Here is a 19,337-nt window from a genome sequence, read left to right on the forward strand (position 1 = left end):
GTGATGGGGTGGTGGTGATAGAGAAAAAGAGTTATATGAGCGGTATCCAGTGGGGAGAATCATTTGAAAATGGAAATGGACTGCCTTCAAGTCGATCCTGACTTACAGTGACCCTACGAATAGGGTTTTCATGGTAATCGGTATTCAGAGGGGGGTTACCATTGCCTCCCTCTTCCTCCCCAGCTGGCTAGGGCCTGCTCGGCTTGCCACAGCTGCACAAGCTAGCCCCTTCCTTGTCCGCAACTGCCAGCTGGGGGGCAACTGGGCTCCTTGGGACTCTGCAGCTTGCCCACGGGTGCACAGGTGGCAGGGCACATAACCCCTGAGCCACTCCCTGTGGGGGGGGATCTTTAGCTGGCCCTTGACACCCAGGAGACACAAGCGGGGACAATCATTTAATGGATATTAAATCCTCCACCCCAGATATTACCTAAAATCATAATCTCTCCCCACACATCCATCCATCATGATTTTGGGCCCCTCCAGACTGGTGTTTTCTTGCGGGTGTCTTCTGCAACATGTTCTTGACAGCGTAATAGTCTACTAGTCATTGATTTACTCTGTTTTAGTTTGTTCTGCATTGCTAATGCTACCACATTATTGCCGTCCAGAGGGGCTATAGCGCAACAAAAGCAGAATAAAAATATACCAGAACATTTGAAGTTTAAAAAGTTACAGGATTTCAGCAGAAAGTTACGAAATGTGCACTGCCTGGAAATGAAGCAGTGTGATGGCTCCAGAACCTTTGCAGGAACAAGCAGTATTGAAAGTGGGATTGTATATGATTTAGGTACACCCCCCCTTCTAAATGTCAGCTGGTATAGCCCAGTGGGGAGGAGAGCCTGGCTGGGAGTCCAAAGTCTGTGAGTTCAAATCCCTGCTTGTGTCTCCTGGGTGTCAAAGGCCAGCTAAAGATCCCCCCACAGTGGGTGGCTCAGGGGTTATGTGCCCTGCCACCTGTGCAGCCGTGGGCAAGCTGCAGAGTCCCAAGGAGCCCAGTTGCCCCCCAGCTGGCAGTTGCGGACAAGGAAGGGGCTGGCTTGTGCAGCGGTGCCAAGCTGAGCAGGCCCTAGCCAGCTGGGGAGGACTAGCCTCAGAGGGAGGCCATGGGAAACCCCCTCTGAATACCGCTTACCATGAACACCCTATTCATAGGGTCGCCATAAGTCGGGATCAACTTGAAGGCAGTCCATTTCCATTTCCCCCCTCTAAATGCACAAAGGCATTATTACTCCATGTTAAGTGATCTGGGAACTTCACTGAGCATTATTTGAGATTCGATTGCTGGATGTTTATACAACAATGAGCATTTATTCTGAATTCATCCCAGTGTGCTTGCATGGCCTTTGCATGTCTTCCCATTAATCATTCATTCATCCCACACTTTTTAGTGCATTTCTCCAACGCTTTCCTAACAGCAAGAACCTCGTGAGGTTTTTTTAAGTGGATTTGTTGCCCCAGGGCGACAGAGTCCTTGAATCCACTTTACGCACATGTGAACTTCTGGTATGCGCTAGAATCTCTCCTGCCAAAAATACTGGCAGTCTGGAGGTGATCACATAAGGCAGCCAACAAGTGTTCCCCCCCCCCCACACCTGCCCTTGGTTTCAAGAGAAATGGCTCTCGAGTGGGAAGAAGCAGAATGAGAATTTTTACATTTCAGCATCAGTGGTGTCTTAGGTCCTCAAACAGGGCTCATCCCGATGGAGCGGGATAATCCACGTTTTCCATATCTGGTTCGTCATCTGACAGTCCTCACTTTGCCTGTTTGTTCGCCCTTTCCCAATAAAAAAATCCACTTTTTTTGCACCCACACACACAGCGAGAGGACCCGTACTTCTCGCTTTTTTCCAGCTCCGCCCATAATACTCCCCTCTATCAGCCAATTGGTCCACAAAAATATGACGTATGCTCCTCTCCCCCTTTGCAACAAAGCACAAGAAGGCGCATGCGCTTGAACGTACGAGTACGAAAGTTTGAATTTCCTGATGGTTTGGTAGTAGTGGCTGTAATGGAGTTCCTTGTCACTCCCCACTCTGGAGCAGCGCCGGCCTGGGGGGGTGTGTCTCCAGGTGCCCCTGACCATCCAGGGGGATTGTGGGCAGTGCAAGGGATCAGCGCTTGTAATCGCCAGACGAATCCCCCCCTAACCCTTGGGCTCATTCACTTCAGGGTTGAGCCCCAGACTGTTATGCAGCTCGGCGGCAGGAATGCTGTTCCTGAGGGAAGCAAACGCCCCCCCCCACAGGTGGCTGCTCTTGGCTCAGGCAGGGAATGCAGGCAAACAGCCCTGCGTGCTGCTGTGTCAATCTGCGCTGAAGCGACCAGCACAGGCTTTGCAGTGTTCCCTCTGATAAAAGAAACATGCAAACCACTTATATGGCCTATAATTCCTGCATTTTTGTTTGTTTGTATTTGCGATATTTCACAAAACCGACTCTATGCTTTTCTACCTTTACGCATATTAATGTTTCTGGAGATACACGATTGCAATTCCACTTATTTCTTCAGAACAAGTAACAATGTGTCATGTCTAGGAAGGCAGACCACCAGTCTCTATGGTTGCGCGTGGCTGAGACACTCTAGCAAACCACTTATATGCCAACAATTCCTGTGGGTTTTTGCTTGTGTTTGTGATATTTTGCAAAAGCCACTGTATGCTTTTCAGCTCAGCTGGGCTGTGGAGAACCTGCAGGCTGTGGTTAAAATTGACAAGACTTAAAGAGAGTAGCCTTGTAGGCAGGAAAGAGAAATTGACTAAGGGTGCCTGAGTGTCTGTAATCCAAGAGGAAAGCCTCTATTTCTCTTCTCCCCCCTCTCCCTCGACTCTGGATGCCTGGAAGCAAAGACCAATAAGTTCAAGAAGGGCATTTGATGCGGGGGTGGGGGTGAGGGGTGGGAGGTGGAGGTTAGGCAAAGATAAATATTTTCTCCCTTGAAAAAGTTTACAAACAACCACAATTGTAGATCTCACCCTGAGCGGCTGCCCAGTTTGCAGGCTGGCTAAAAATTAACCGCTGTTGCTGCTTCTGCGCAAATACGCTTTTTTGCATCTGTGCAGTAGAAGTTGCAGGGCGGCCCACAACACCACACCATTGCTCTGATAGGTTCCTTTTCCCCAGGCTTTCCCCGGACATTCACGCACATGCGCAACAGTGGAAATACGTGATTGGCTGAGAATGAGGGAAGGGATATGGGGAACCGCCCAAGAACCGCCCATCAAACGCCCACAGCTGTAAAGTCCATGGTATTGCATCCGAGCGCCTGAAGATACAGTGGATGATTCCCAGTTTAAAAAAGCAAATTGCATGATTTGCGGTATTGCAGGAGTGGATTTAACCGCGCAAAAATGCGCAAAAGCACGCGGCGTCATATGGACGACCGAAAAATAATGAAAACACAAAGCAATCATGTCACACATTTTACAGTCATCTGGATGAGCCCTTAAACCTTAGTGGCACTTCCCAAGCAGGGAGGGGAGAGATGCGCTTGGGAGCTGGCCTCCAGATACAGCTCCATGGAACACTGGGTGCAAGATCAACTTGATCTAAATTCCTTAGAAGATTTGAGAAGGTACAAGGTAGGTCTGCAGGTCAGGAGTGATACTGTTACAGTCGGCAACACTTGGGGTGGCAACTAGTTTACATGTGTGCCCATGCCATAAGTGTGCCGTCCCACAGGAATCCAGAAGTTTGCTCTCATTTTTCTTTCATTTCCTTAAAAGAAAGCAAGTTCCTCATCCTTGTGATTGCACAGAAATGCTTTGACATGCAGAGTAAACCTGTCACACCTGTACAAGGGCTAAACTAGACAATTGCATGAATGGCTTTTAGAAAGGTAATAGAGAACACAGGAGGGTTTGTATCCTGGCATTGTGGAGGTGGATGGGCTAGGGGTCTTTAATCCTTCCCTTGGTGTGTCGTGGTCCCAAACAAGGTCAGTGCCCTCATGCCTATTTGCATTGGGGGAAAAAGCTCTCATACTAGAGTTGTCCAACTTTATTATTATTTAAGTACAAAGAAGCAGATTATTGCATTCCCCTAATAATCAAGGGTACTTCCCCACCCCCAGTTCTTGAGCTGTGCAGAGAAGTGACACGCAACAGCCAAGCGCAGCCACCTCTGACATCTGCCCCTCCCCTCCCAGGATCCACACTCAGAAAAGAGCTGACTTTGCATAATTGTAAGACAGGAAGTAAAGATTTAAAAAGCTATAGGAAGTGCCTTCTGAACAAAGTACAAGGTGTCCAAAGCGTCCTTATGCTGCACAAGTCTTGCAAGAGATACAAAAAACCCCAAAAAACACTGAGATTAGAATTCTGATGTTAAAAACAGTTTGCTTTTGTTCATGTCTCCTCTCCCCCCTCCCCCCATTACATGCAGATTTGGCACATGCAGGCGCGTGCGCTTGACCTAATATTCTTCCTCAGCATCTTCTTCCTCCCCATCTGCAGAATCCCTCCCGACTTCTTCATAATCTTTCTCCAGGGCAGCGAGGTCCTCCCGGGCTTCAGAGAACTCCCCCTCCTCCATGCCCTCCCCAACATACCAGTGCACAAAGGCCCGCTTGGCGTACATCAGGTCAAACTTGTGGTCCAGCCGGGCCCAGGCCTCGGCAATCGCAGTGGTGTTGCTTAGCATACAGACAGCTCGCTGCACTTTTGCCAGGTCTCCCCCAGGCACCACAGTGGGGGGCTGATAGTTGATGCCCACCTTGAAGCCGGTGGGACACCAGTCCACAAACTGGATGGATCTCCTGGTCTTAATGGCTGCGATAGCCGCGTTGACATCTTTGGGCACAACATCTCCCCGGTACAGCAGGCAGCAAGCCATGTACTTGCCTCGCCGAGGGTCGCATTTCACCATCTGGTTGGAGAACTCGAAGCAGGCGTTGGTAATCTCTGGCACAGAGAGCTGCTCATGGTAGGCCTTCTCTGCAGAGATGATGGGGGCGTAAGTGGTCAATGGGAAGTGGATCCGTGGATAAGGCACCAAGTTAGTCTGGAATTCTATCAGGTCAACATTCAAGGCACCATTAAACCTCAGGGAAGCCGTTACGGACGATACGATCTGCCCAATCAAGCGGTTGAGGTTGGTGTAAGTTGGACGTTCAATGTCAAGGTTACGGTTGCAGATGTCGTAGATGGCCTCATTGTCCACCATGAATGAGCAGTCCGAGTGCTCCAGGGTGGTGTGGGTGGTCAAGATGGAGTTGTAGGGCTCCACTACTGCAGTGGAGACCTGTGGGGCAGGATACACCGAGAACTCCAGTTTTGACTTTTTGCTGTACTCTACCGAGAGTCGCTCCATCAGAAGGGAGGTGAAGCCTGACCCTGTACCTCCGCCAAAGCTGTGGAAGACCAGGAAACCTTGGAGGCCGCTGCATTGGTCAGCCTGCATTAGCAAGAGGAATGTGGTTGTTAGTGCTCGTTGCTAGCATATCAGCAATTAGGTTAGTAAGAATGTTGCTAGTCTGAAACATGAAATGTTGCTAAATCTACTTTCAACATTGAGAAAACCAGTACAATAGGGCCCCGCTTCTCAGTGCCCTGCTTTTCGGTGTTCTGCTAATACGGTGCCAGTGGGGTGATCAGCTGGAGGGGGAGCTGGATCTCCCCGCGCTCCACCTGATCTCATCGGAGGAGCGCACTACAGCTGATCTTCTCCTCCTTGGGGGCGATCAGACTCCAGCTACAGCTGATCTCCTCCTCGGATGCAATCAGCAGGTTAGGTTCCAGACCCCCGCGCTACAGCTGATCCGCTTTTCAGCTGTTTTCGCCTTTTGATTGGGGCCCTACTGTAATTCTTATATGATTATTTGTTACTTGAAATGCAAGCCTCAGAAGTAAAACCGTTTCTATGTACGCCTTTAAGTAAATCTCTTGATGTTTGTACCATGTGTGAAGATTGTTAATGTGGGAATGAACATGGGAAAGAGTAATTGGTATTGGTGGTATTGACTGAATTTTTATGTTATTTTTTAAATACGGTTTTGATTTATCTATTGTATGCATTGTATTTTTAGTGTATATTTCTTATGTAATTTTTTTTGGTAATATGTTTTATAATAGGTTGTTCACCACTCTGGGGGCCTTTTGGCCAAAAAGCGGGATATAAACAAACAATAATAGTAATAGTCTGTTCTGGATGCTATATACTCAAAGCCTTGCAGACAACAGTAATGCAAACAAAGTTCTACCTATTGTTGGAGGGAATAATTGGGACCTGTTTTTCCTAGCCATGACTAGAAATGTGAAGGCCCGGGGGGGGGGGGGGAGAGAAAAATTGAAAAAAATATTGGTTTTTCCTTTTTTTCCTGAAATTTTCTTGGGAAAAAAGATCTCTAGCCCTGACTTGGTACCTGGTTCAGTTCAGAAGTCATGAACATGTTTCTTTAAACTAGGGTGAGGAACCTATGTCCCTCCAGAAGTTGCGGAACTACAACTCCCATCATCCATGACCATTGGCTATTCTGGCTGGGGCTGATGGGAGCTGGAGTCCATCAATGTCTGGAGGGCCACAGCTCCCCCATTCTCTCCTTAAAAGCACTGTTGGGGCATTCAGGAATGGAGTGTGGGCTCACATGCTCCTGTCCTTGCCTTTCCCAGTTCTTAAAGTTTCTGGCTATAGCTTGCCACGGCAACCAAGCTGGTTTGGAGATAAGGTTTGATTCACACTTTGCCCAACTTGGATGCCACAACAAGCCATGCTTGGAGAAAAACAGGATGCAGAGGAGGGAACCTACAGCACATTCCCAAGTTGCCAAACCATGGTTTAAAGGACCAGATTTGTGGCATCTGAGCTTGGCCTACCTTATCGTAGCCCCATGAGAGCAGAGGCTACTTGAGATTTCAGAGAGAGAACTCTGCGGCAGTTATTTTCCAAGACCCCAATAGTCAAAGCATATATTTTCTAAGTCAGAGGTACATTTAACCCATGCTCTAGAAAGTCAACCATTCAGAGGATCCCACTCCTTGTGTTTCTATGTACATCACTGATCTTCTAGACATACCTTACTGGAAGAGCATCTGTTCTGCATGCAGAAGGCCGCAGATTCAATCCCCGGCATTTCTAGGTAGGTCTAGGAGAGACCTCTGCCAGAAATCCTGGAGAGAGGCTGCCAGTCATTGTGGACAATACTGAGCTAGATGGACCAACGGTCTGACTCAGTACAAGGGCAGCATCCTAGGTTCTTATTGGAAGGAGTCCAGAAATGCAGAGGCAGAGAGTGCACAAAATCACCCCAAGCATGTCCAGTTAAAAGAGTCAGGCAGCAGAGGCTGGTGTCCATTGGGACTGGTGGGGCAGAAGGCAGAGAGCCCAACAACAGGTGGAGCCAGAGCGAATGAGAGGCGGAGCCAGCTAGTTCTCATTTTGTCCCCATTTTCCTTCCTGCCGAGTTCTACAAAGGCAATGATTAAGGAGGAAGCGGCCAACAGCCAGTGCCACCCCCTGGAGTAGTTGTAAGTAAGGAGGCAGGCTGGCTGAAGGCAGACTGATCTCGGTGAGGCAGTGCTCTACTCGCCCCAGCAGACCAGCCTCCCACTCAAGTGAGGTAGCAGGTGATGGGAAAGGCCATGAATCTGGAGAGCTGTTTTAGGTCACATCTACACCACACATTTAAAGCACACTTCAAACACCCCAAAGAATCCTGGGAACTATAGTTTACCCCTCCTCACAGTGCTACCGTTCTCAGCTCCCTTTACAAATTACAGTTCCCACATTCTTGGGGGGAAGCAATGCACTTCCATTAAAACAGCTTCCCACGTTTGGTCCAGCCTGCCTATAGATGTTGGCAAATCAAGCTTTATGCCATCAATTACATCACGTCTCCATTCGCTAAGTCCCCCCCCCCGGTAAGGCTCAATTGTGGTAGGAGAAACTTAACCATTTTGCGAATCCTGCCCAGGACCGTGTCAATGATCTCCTTCCCAATGGTGTAGTGGCCTCGGGCATAATTGTTGGCAGCATCTTCTTTGCCACTGATGAGCTGTTCGGGGTGGAAGAGGGAGTGATACGGCCCTGTGCGGATCTCATCTGTAGGGAGAGAGAAGAGGTAAGTGGCATGCTGCGTAAACAGAAATGTCCTTTGCATTTTAATACAGGATAACCAACATAGGGACCTCCAGATGTTTTGGACTACAATTCCCATCATCCCTAGACACTGGCCATGTTGGCTGGGGTTGATGGGAGCCAAGTCCAACAACAGTTAGCAGGCACCATGTGGGCTATCCCCCCCCTTTCATATCTTGCCTACTTCCATGAAAATCAACAAGAAACTATATAGCCCCCTTCTGCGCAAGCCGTTTTTTCCTGGAATTATCATTTTTACAATTCAAGTGCTTGCATTGTTGTCAAATCAGAACAGTCTAGTGTTCTGTTATCCTCCTTTGTCTTGTTTGTGGCCATGTTTTTGCAATAAAACCCTATCGCAGAACCAGCCTGGCCTCCTATCAAGGCTTTTCAGGTTTCCTATGTGAAGGTCCTGCCCGTTTTATCGCTTCCACTTGATCATGGCTAGGAGGGAAAGTGATAATAATAAACTATCTGCACTTTTTCCACACGCATGATCACTTAATAACAACAGTTAATGAACTACCCCAATGTCAGTTTCTTTTCCTGTAGCACAAAGAGGGGGGGAAGCCTTTCATTACCAGTGTCCTTTTTTATCCTTTTCATTTTTAGTAGCAAAATTGCATTCCACTATAAAATAGCAAGAGGGAAAAAGGTGCAAGAAACAAGCTAATTAAAATGTCTGGGGAAAAAAGCTGCACCTGTTACATTTCCACCCAGTAGACAACTTTTAAAGGCACAGGAGCCTTCTGAGGCAAATAGTGGCAAGGAGGGCTGAGCTCATCAGCAGAGTACATGCTGGACATGCCAAATGTCTCAGGATCAATCTCTTGCTTCTCTAGGCAGAGCTGGGAAATAATCCTACCTAAAACCCTTAAGGTCCACTGCCATCAGTTTAGACCAGGGATGGAGAACATGTAAACCTGCAGATGATGTTGGACTCCCAGGTCCCCTAACCCTTGATTATTTGCAGTGTTGGCTGGAGGACCACAGATTGCCCATCCCTAGATTAGACAGTGCTTAGCTAGGTGGCCCAACGGCCCACCTTGGTTTAAGGCAGCTTCCTGTATACTAGCCTGGCTAGCAACATCCACTATTGGACATCAACAAAAGGACCCAAGGACTATTCTGTTCCCAATAGATATCTGCAGATTATGTTACCTATAACAGTCGGTTCCAAGTCAATGAACACCGCCCTGGGCACGTGCTTGCCGGATGCAGTCTCACAGAAGAAAGTTTCAAAGGAAGAGTCCACTTGCTCGGTCTCTGCCAGGATCTTTGGAGTCGTCTGATTCCCAGGGATGGTGCCGTCTGCCTGAATTCCATGTTCCAGGCAATAGAGTTCCCAACAGGCATTGCCCATCTGAACTCCAGCTTGGCCAATATGGATTGACAGGCACTCCCTCTGGAATGGAGGGAGACACATTCAGGCGTTTTTAACAAGCTCGACAAGCAAGGCAGTGCCTTAGGGTGAATTACACTTTTCTCTTGCAAGACTGGGTTACACATCAATATTGAGTCCCTATTTTTTAACAGTGTGTGGGGGGATTTCCAGTGAGCTCAGGGTGGAATGCACAGAAGTGGCCGCCCCACTTGATCCTTGCAACAGCCCTGCCGGAGAAACAGGATTAGCCCAAAGCCACCTGGCGAGATTGATGGCCAAGTGGACAATTGAACCCAGGTCTTCCTACTGTTGAGCCCCAACTCCCCCACGAGGAGCAGGGAGAGGAGTCGGTTGAGCCCCAGCTTCCCCAGATAGATCAGAGAGAGGAGCCAGGGGTGGATGAGGTTTCAAGGGCATTGAGGGAGGGAATGAAGTAGACAGCCCGCCAGTTCCCACAGACAGTCCTCCCGTCAATGCAGAGCTTGCTCCACCTACAAGTGCCCCAACAGAGCCATTGGGGAACGACCTCACAAGTGCGCTAACTCCACCCCCCCAGGACTCCCCTGGCCTGGTGCTTCAAATGCTTCCCTGCCACCTGAAGTCGAGCAGGCACCTAGTGAACCTGCACTGTCAGATGAGCAGGCGGAGGCTCGCACCTCCACGCCCCGTGTGAGACGTGGGTTGGTCAGAAGGTGAAACTTCGAAGGAGTCAGAGATTACAGGTGAAGACCTTTCCTATTTAAGGCGGCGCCCGCCTGATTGAGGTGCTGAGTCAACTCTGAGGTGCAGAGCATGCTTAGGTCATCTAGTTAGGGTCAGTAGTGAGTCAGCATAGAGAGGTCTATGAAGCGCATTGCTTTCGATGTAACCGTTACTCTAATAAGACAAGAATTAATTCCAGTCTCGCCTCCGTCTTGTCTCTCAGACTCTGGGCAGGACACCTGCTCCTAGTCAGATGCTTTAACCATTATACTGCACTGGCTCTAAAGACGTTGTTATGGCTTATACGCAACTTGAAATGACTGAACTGTAGTATGCCACTCAAGAGATATGCATTGGTTATATCGACTTGGATAGTCTTTCCAGTGCAGAACATGAAAGGACCATAATGCATTGTGTACATCAGGGCTAATTCCCATCAGGCCCACCCAACACAGCCAATGGTCAGGGATGATGAGAGTTGTAGTCTAGCAACATTGTTCCCCACCCTGGTGTACATAAATGGCTCCAGAGAAATAGCAAATCAATACCACCCCAGTCAAACCTTCCACACACACCCCTTAAGGTTGTCTTCATCTGTAAATGATCATATTCAAGCATATAATTATATTCAAAACTAGGGGCTGCACCCCTGCTCAACAACCCCACCTTCCTCCTACCAACCCCCTTCCTTTACAGGTCACCCAAATCTCCCTCCTCAACTGACCCAGCTGGTCTCAGCAGTCTGTCATCAGAATTCAACTCAATAAATGAATCGCACTGTAGTTCACAGTGCCACCTGTCTGCAGCCAAACAAATTGCTGCATGATGACATCCTTAGGCAAATATAGCAGATAAATATAGTAGATACATAGAGAAAGGAGGGGGAAATAAGACAAGAAAATGTTCTTGCAGGCTTCCTTGGGCACACAGTATGTGGCAAAGTAGGATATAAAAAACATGGCAATTCCCTCATTTCAAACTGCTTTTGGCTGAGATGTTTTTCAGTAGAGATCTTGGGCTGTTTTGTGACTATCCAAAGGCTTTATTATTGCTGGTGCTTAAAATGGTTTCCTAATAGTTTAATTAGTTTTAGTGACTTTGGGTTGGACTTGAGGTTGTTTTTAACTGCTGTTTTAAAGAATTGTGCTTTATGGAATTCATATATTGTAGCTTTATATTTATCTAAGTTGTCTTGGGATGTCTTTTTGTCCTGAAAACCCATCTAGAAATATTTGAAATAATAAAATGAGAGCAAAGAAAGGAGCAAGCTGGAGACTCTTTTAGGTGCCTTTGGTGGCATTCTACATTCAAAGCACATGACTTCCCCCAAAGAATCCTGGGTACTGTAGTTTAAGGGTGCTGGGAATTGAAGCTCTGTGAGGGGTAAGCTACAGTTCCCGGGATTCTTTGAGTGAAGCAATGTTCTTTAAAGGTGTGGTGTGTAGCACAAATATCTCTCTCAAGGACTCTGCTTTTTAAGGCTGCTCTTAAAGTTACCACTCAAGATACATGCATGTTTGAAAGACAGATAAAGTCAAGTCCAACCTACCCAGTGAGTTCCACAGCAGAGCTGGCCTGGATCTCCCATGTACAAATATTCTTACCCACTGTAGTCAACTTGTATCCAGTTCCTAGAAAGCCCAAGGCTAAGAAGTTGGTTTGGTCATTAAACCCCCCAAACGGCTGTGCTGTTCCCGTGGAAGTAAAATTGCATCATCAAGCAAGACCAGACATTCAGCACTCTCAACAGCAACTAGCCAAACGCCCATGAAAGGGGGGCTCGCAAGTAGTGCAAGATGGTAACTCTCAGCCTATAAGCACCCCCTGCAACATATGATAACCACATGTTCAAAATGATTCCATTATTTCTGAAGAGATTCCATTCTTATCTATTGCGGCCAACAGTCAACAATAAACTTTAACAGCCATAAAAATATATGCTGTAATGTGGTGTGCCAGAAAATCATGGTGGCTGGAGCCTCCAGCAGGGATTGGCTAGGCTTCTGTGATGTCAGAAAGGGATAGAGCAGCCAGCAGAGACTACCTGCCATTATCTGAGTTGCTCGAATTTAGAGTGGGCCTAAGAAAGGAGGAGGCAGGAGCTGATGCAATAGGCCAAGAAAAGCTTTATTTTTGCAGGCAGGTGAGTGGTGAGGACTAAGACTATCAAAAGACAGTGTGGTCCAGAGAATTAGTAGTTGTCCAGAGGGAGAAGCACACACAGACAGACGCAGCAGTGTGGAAACATGCAGAACTGAGGAAGGCTCAGGTTTAGATACTGATTTCAAACAACAGACAATATTCTTTTGTGGCAGAGCTCTATATTTTTCAAACCAAGGGCGCTTCCAGATTACCTGTTTATTGAGCATTCATCCCGATTTGTTTCAGGGGGATTAGACAATATTCGCTATTTAATGTGCATCCATTCTGCTTTGTTTGTGGGAAGGTATAACGGAAACTTGATGGGAGGACTCCCATGACTGGAATGGAGTAATTTAACAATATCACTTGTTCAAAGAACAGAAGGAAAAGAAAGGGAGGCGGAGTCACAATATATGTTAAAAATATATATCCCTGCACAGAAATACAGGGATATATACCAGTCAAGCTTGGTAGCCCCACCAAGAATACCTGGATTAAAATAAATGGGGCAAGTAACAAAAGGAACATTGTGGTTGGAATCTACTACTGATCACCCAATCAAGGAGAAGACAAGGATGAAACTTTTGAAAAGCAATTGCCAATGTTTCAATGAGGCATGATGTAGTAGTAATGGGGGACTTCAGTTACCCTGATATCTGTCGGAAGACAAATTCTGCCAAACATGGCCCCTCCAAGAAATTCCTGCCTTGTGTTGAAGGTAACGTTCTCCTACAGAAATTGAAGGAAGGAACTAGAAGATCAGCTATCCTTGACTTGATTGTAATCAATAGAGATGACTTAGTAGATGAAGCAGCAGTTACCGTTACAGGAACTCTGGGGGAACGTAACCATATTATACTTGAGTTTTTTATTTTAAAGGAAGCAAAAGTTGAGAGCAGCCATACGTGTACCATGGCCTTCAGGAAAGCTGATTTTAAAAGAACAACGGTAAGTAAGGTTCCATGGCAAGCAACCCTAATGAGAAAGGGAGTCCGAGATGGGTGGGAGTTTCTAAAAAAGGAAATTCTAAATACACAGTTGCAAGCAATTCTGACAAGGAAAAAATTAGGTTGAAGCCAGCAGAAGAAGACAGTGTTGCTCACAAAGAGCTTAGAGGTAACCTGAAAACAAAGAAGGACACATACAGGAAGTGGAAAGAAGGCCAGGCCACAAAGGAAGACAGGTAGCACAGAACTACAAGGATGGCTTCAGGAAGACTAAAGCTGTGGTCAGTGAGGAATGCTAAAAGCAACAAAAATACTTTCTCCAGGTACATCCATAGTAAAAGTTATAGAAAATAAATGGTGTTACAGCTGCTGAATGAGGATAGCAAAATGATAACAGATAACAAAGAAAAGGCAGAAGTGCTCAATTCCTACTTTGGCTCAGTCTTCTCCCAAAGGAGGGTCTATGACCCTCCTGAGAAACGTGAAGTACAAGTTGAAGGGGAAGGATTGCAGCTTGAGACTGATAGACAAACGGTCAAGGAATACCTAATTACTTTGAACGAGTTCAAATCTCCAGGGCATGAAAAACTGCATCCTAGAGTATTGAAGGAAGTGGCTGAAGAACTCTTGGAACCACTGTCTATTATCTTTGCAGAATTGTGGAAGATGGGTGAAGTGCTGGATGACCGGAGGAGGGCTAATGTTGTCCCTATCTTCAAAAAGGGCAAAAAGGAGGAACTGGGGAACTACAAACCAGTCAGCCTGACATCAATCCTGGGAAAATATAGGAGCAGATTACAAAGCGATTAGTCTGTAAGCACCTTCAAAACAATGCAGTGATTACTAGAAGTCAACATGGATTTGTCAAGAACAAATCTTGACAGACTAATCGTATCTCATTTTTTGATCGGTTAATCTGCCTGGTAGACTGTGGGAATGCTGCAGTCATAATATGTCTTGATTTCAGCAAAGCTTTTGACAAAGTGTCCCACGATATTCTGATTAGCGAGCTAGCTAAATGTGGGCTGGATGGAACAACTATCAGGTAGATCCACAGTTGGCTACAGAATCATACTCAAAGAGCGCTTGTCAATGGTTACTTCTCAAAGTGGAGGGAGGTAATGAGCAGGATGCTGCAGGGCTTGATCCTGGGCCCCGATCTCGTCAACATTTTTAATAATGAATGAGGAGGTGCAGGGAAATCTTATCAAATTTGCAGATGATACAGAATTGGTGTAGCTAATACCCTGGAAGACGGAAAATTCAAAAGGATCTCGATAGGCTGGAGTATTGGGCTGAAAACAACAGAATGAAATTCAACAGAGATAAATGCAAAGTTCTACACCTAGGAAAAAGAAACCAAATGCAAAATTATAAGATAGGGGTTACTTGGCTTGGCAATACTACATGCGAGAAGAATCTTGGAATTGTTGTTGATCATAAGTTGAATATAAGCCAACAGTGCGATGTGGTTGCAAAATACAGGAATACCCCGCTATACGGACCTTCACTTTACGGACACTCACGAGTATGGACATATTTACAGTAGCACCATTCCCCTGTTTACGTACGCTCGCTGCGCAAGAACGCACACTTAACAGCATGACGTCACCGCCCGATCAGTTTCCAACTACAAACCTTTTCTTAAAATAAGGCCTACTGTGTTTATTTTAGTTATGAATGCATTATTTACATCTGTTTTGCCCGTATATGACGATCGCAGTGCAGTATATGCATCGATGAGTGAAAAAAGGTAGTGCTTCACTTTAAGTACATTTTCAGTTTACGTACTTGCTCTGGACCCATTGCGTATGTTAATGCAGGGTATTCCTGTAATTTTGTCTAAGAGGGAAAGGTTAACTTCTGAACTAGCACAACCCTGACTACATCACAGTCTATCCTTCTATACCCCTTTTCATACCACATCTAAGTCTCTGAAGAAAGTATACATATACAGGTATAACTGTGCTGTGCTTGTTTTGTTATTTAGAATTAAGTATCTTAGTGGCATATCAAAGTATTTACATTTTTCTTATTTATGGGGGGGGGGGTTAACCTGCAAGTCAACATTGATTCAAGTCAATGTTATACCATATTTATTTTCATATCCACATATATATTGGATGTTGCATTGTACCCATTTATGGACTGTGGTGGCCTTTGGCTTAGCCAAAAGAAAAATGTTTACATGCATGTGTATCATATTAATTAATAAGAACCAGAGAAAAGGAAATGTTTGCATAGGAAATGATGTGAGAAATAGTACAAAGGTGATAAGTGACAAACTGCAATGAATATACACAACAAAGGATTCTGGTGCAGGCATTCTTCAGATAGGAGAATGGGGAGGGGAAAGGGTCAACTCTTTTTTATGATGCTTGGCAGACCTCCAGTTTTTAGTTAATTTGCAGCCTGGGTGTGGAATTACTGGCCTACAGGCCTAATTAAGCCAGGCACAGGTCCCCACCGCCCAATCAGTTTCCAACTACAAACTTTTTCTTAAAATAAGGCCTACTGTGTTTATTTTAGTTATGAATGCGTTATTTACATCAGTTATGCCCATATATGACGATCGCAGTGCAGTATATGCATCGATAAGTGAAAAAAGGTAGTGCTTCACTTTAAGTACATTTTTGGTTTACGTACTTGCTCTGGACCCATTGCGTATGTTAATGTGGGGTATTCCTGTACACAAATGCTATTTTAGCCTGCATTAACAAAAGTATATTTTCTAAATGGTGTGAAGTGTTAGTTCTCCTCTGTTTGGCACTGGTTAGACCTCATCTTGAGTAATGTATCCAGTTCTGGACACCACACTTTAAGGAGGATGCAGACAAACTGGAACAGGTTCAGAGAAGGGCAACGAGGATGATCAGGGAGCTGGAAACAAATCCCATGAGGAGAGACTGAAAGAACTGGCCATGTTTAGCCTGGAGAAGACAAGACTGAGGGGAGATATGATAGTACTCTTCAAGTAAATGAAAAGTTGTCACATAGAGGAGGGCTAGGATCTCTTCTTCATCATCCCAGAGTGCAGGACACTGAATAATGAACTCATTTACCATGAAGCCAGATTTCAACTGAACATCAGGATAAACTTCCTAACTGTTACAGCAGTACGACACTGGAACCAATCACCTAAAAAGGTGGTGGGCTTTCCAACAATGGAGGCCCTGAAGAGACAGGTGGACAGCCACCTGTCAGGAATCCTTTAAGTTGGATTTCTGCATTGAGCAGGGAGTTGGACTCCATGTCCTTACAGGACTCTATGATTCTTTGACATTGTTTCAAAGCAAGAATGTTTTCTCATCATCTTCTTCATTACAAAAAGTCTGATCTTTTGAGGAAGCGGGTTTGTTACACAAGTCCTCCCATTCAACTCTAATCGTGAAACCTGGATTTGCCAGTATGGAACTGAATCACACCCGACACTAGCAACAATCTGGAAGCACCCCAACTGATGAGAGGGACCCATCATCCTGTTGCACAAGGAGGACCACTTCCATTCATTGGTCCTGAACTTACTGCCACTCATTTATTTTAGATCTGTGGTCCCCAAACCTTTTCCCACCATGGACCACTTGAAATCGGCTGAGGGTCTTGGCAGGCCATTTAATGATTTTTCTGTAACAGTTGTAATGTGCTGGGCTAGATGTCATTTGAGTTTTTAATTGTGTTGTTACAGACATGCCAATGGATCACCTGGAATGAAGCTTGCAAAACTGGTGTCGGTGGCAAGACCTTCGTTCAGAGCCCAGAACTGGCCCAACAGACAAGACTGCTTCAGTAACAGGTGTGAACCCAAATGAAAGTTGTCTGATATATTTAAGATACCACAACCATGAACACTCGTATTTGAAGGGGACGAGGAGAAGAGAGAAGCATTTTCAAGTCTTATCCTAGTGAGATGACTATAGGCTGACACAGCCTGATCCAGGTTCTTCTAACCACAATGAGATTATGCAGACACAGTGAGTCATGTGTTAAGAACACAGCACCAGCCAGGAAGGATCAGAGGAGACGTCATCCAGTCCGGCGCTCCCTTCCTCCTCCCACAACAGCCAGCCAGATGCCCTGCGAAGCCCACAAGGAAAACGAAACAGCAATGACCATCCTCAATTGTTTCCCACCAGCATCTGTTCATGAGATCTGGTGACTGCCTTTCACATCTCACTCTGTGGCACGCTGCTGTCATTCCCCGCCCTGCCCATCTCAATATATATGATGGGAGTGCTAATTGTAGATCTTCTTTTGCAATTTGCTAGAGTCACTCAGAGGACATTCCTTGTGGCCAGCGAAGAAGAGCCGTCCCACTCCTTGTTCTCTCAACAGTTTGCCAAGTGGCACCACCTGCTCCGAACATAACCGATGCTGGTATTTTCACAACAGATCAGAAAAGCCTGTCTGGAATGGCAGGACAGAAGATATTCCCAGCCTGAGACAGCCGCCTTGCTTGCCCGTGCAACTGTTAAATCCTCCCCCCCCCCCAAATGCTTAATATGTTTCTGCTCTAGCACCATAAAAGATCAAAATTTTACAGTTTTTGCAGGAATACAGATGAAACATTGTTTGGCTTGCTGGTTTCCCTATTTAAATTTCCATGCAAATAGTCCATTGGGCAACTTGATAAGAGAACAATAGCTCTTTGAATCCAAAATTTTGCTTGGGAAGAAGTGAAGTCACAGCTCAGAATTCAGTTCCAGATACACAAAATTCCAGAACTGCCCTATCAATGACCCTGGGTCTGCTTATGAGTAAACCTGACAATGGATCTCATCCTCAGAATAAAGCACTCTATATTGTTGGATTCCCCCCTTTCAAGTAATCTTAATTAAGCCTATTAACATAAATTTTAAAAATGCAACTACTAGAGTCCCCTGGAAGAGTTTCCCAAAAGTTTCAATTAAGCTATTTCTGCCTTGTCTCAGAATTTATAACTTTTAAAAGTTTGCATGGGATTTTTTTTTTTAAGTGAGCAACTGTTGCTCTATTCTTTTAGCATATCAAAACCCTTGGGATTACAGTAGACAAAGGCAATATGGCAGTTTCCTCTTATGCAGGGGAGGAGAACAGGAGAGAAAAGAAATCTGCAAAAGTACAGTAATTTCCTACCTAACCATGCACATAACTGAAGTGTGAAATAATGTAGGCTAAAGGGCAGGAGGAAAGGGGAGGGGAGAATAAAATTTGGACTTTATACTGGAGACTAACATATTTTATGCCTCTGAAGAAGATCCAAAGGGAAAAGATATCTCAGCTGTCAGAGACAAGACCCATTAACTTTGCAAGAAGAGCAGCTAAGCCACTGGATAGAAAAAGTATAGGGGAGGGGGTGGTGGAAGAGACCCTGCTCTGAACCGCCTTTTTACTACAGCCTAGCTTTTACCTTATAAGGAGCAAACACTAGCTCAATGAACTAAACATTCATCAATAACTATCCCAGAAAAGTTCACTCAACAAACTTGTCAAGAAGATCCACAGCTTGGATAAAATCAATCCAGCACTCACACCACAGTTTAGAATCCAAACAAGAGAAACTACAATACATGAGCTTACCATAATGATTCTGTACGCTTGCTAAGTTTCCAGCAAAAACAGCTGCTTTGCCCTGCTCCCAGCAAATTTATATCCCAGCAAGTATTGACTCCACCTGAAGATGAAATCTTCTGCTCATTTAAAGCAACAGAGACCCTTTAAAAAAAAAAGCCAGGAAAATGCTAGAATTCATCCTAATCGTTTACTGCTGGTTTATCTCTGGAAAAGCCTCCACTTTTGTCAAGTGTGGTGTTAAATGACTGCTGAAAAATCTGCATGTCATTTCTGTGAGAATCCCGCAGAAAACAGGGGAAGGCAAGGGCACCAGCATTTTTTCTTAGGAAGGCTCCTGTGCTTTGCACAGTTTCAGGGTAAGCAGAAAATATCCCAAAGGTGGAGGTAGTCCAGTAGATTGGGAAATATTCTTGTTTCTAATAATAATAGTCTTTATTGTTACGGTCAATGACCAGCATGAGGTGACCAGCCAAAATTGTTAAAACACAATACTATAAAATAGAATTGTCAAAGACATAGTTATAAAATCCGGACAAAACA

At 45.5% G+C, this 19,337-nt stretch overlaps 1 protein-coding gene across 1 annotated transcript; it reads right to left on the reverse strand.

Annotated features, from left to right (window-relative positions):
* Positions 1-3,983: 3,983 nt before the first annotated feature.
* TUBAL3 (tubulin alpha like 3) lies at positions 3,984-18,911 on the reverse strand. Its single transcript, XM_061638040.1, has 4 exons — positions 18,804-18,911; positions 9,234-9,477; positions 7,888-8,036; positions 3,984-5,393 (listed from the first exon to the last, which is right to left on the reverse strand). The coding sequence occupies exons 1-4, from the start codon at positions 18,804-18,806 to the stop codon at positions 4,413-4,415; spliced, it is 1,377 nt and encodes a 458-aa protein (XP_061494024.1). The 5' UTR covers positions 18,807-18,911; the 3' UTR covers positions 3,984-4,412.
* Positions 18,912-19,337: the final 426 nt, after the last annotated feature.

The sequence above is a fragment of the Rhineura floridana genome, chromosome 8 (assembly GCF_030035675.1).
Source record: "Rhineura floridana isolate rRhiFlo1 chromosome 8, rRhiFlo1.hap2, whole genome shotgun sequence".
Lineage (NCBI taxonomy): Eukaryota > Metazoa > Chordata > Lepidosauria > Squamata > Rhineuridae > Rhineura > Rhineura floridana.

Excerpts from the sequence above, each read along its gene's own strand:
- TUBAL3 (XM_061638040.1), bottom strand. Across the intron at positions 8,037-9,233 it reads CTTGGAACCGACTGTTATAG|ATGAGATCCGCACAGGGCCG; the intron begins GTAACATAATCT and ends CTCTCCCTACAG. Across the intron at positions 5,394-7,887 it reads TGGGCAGGATTCGCAAAATG|GCTGACCAATGCAGCGGCCT; the intron begins GTTAAGTTTCTC and ends TTGCTAATGCAG.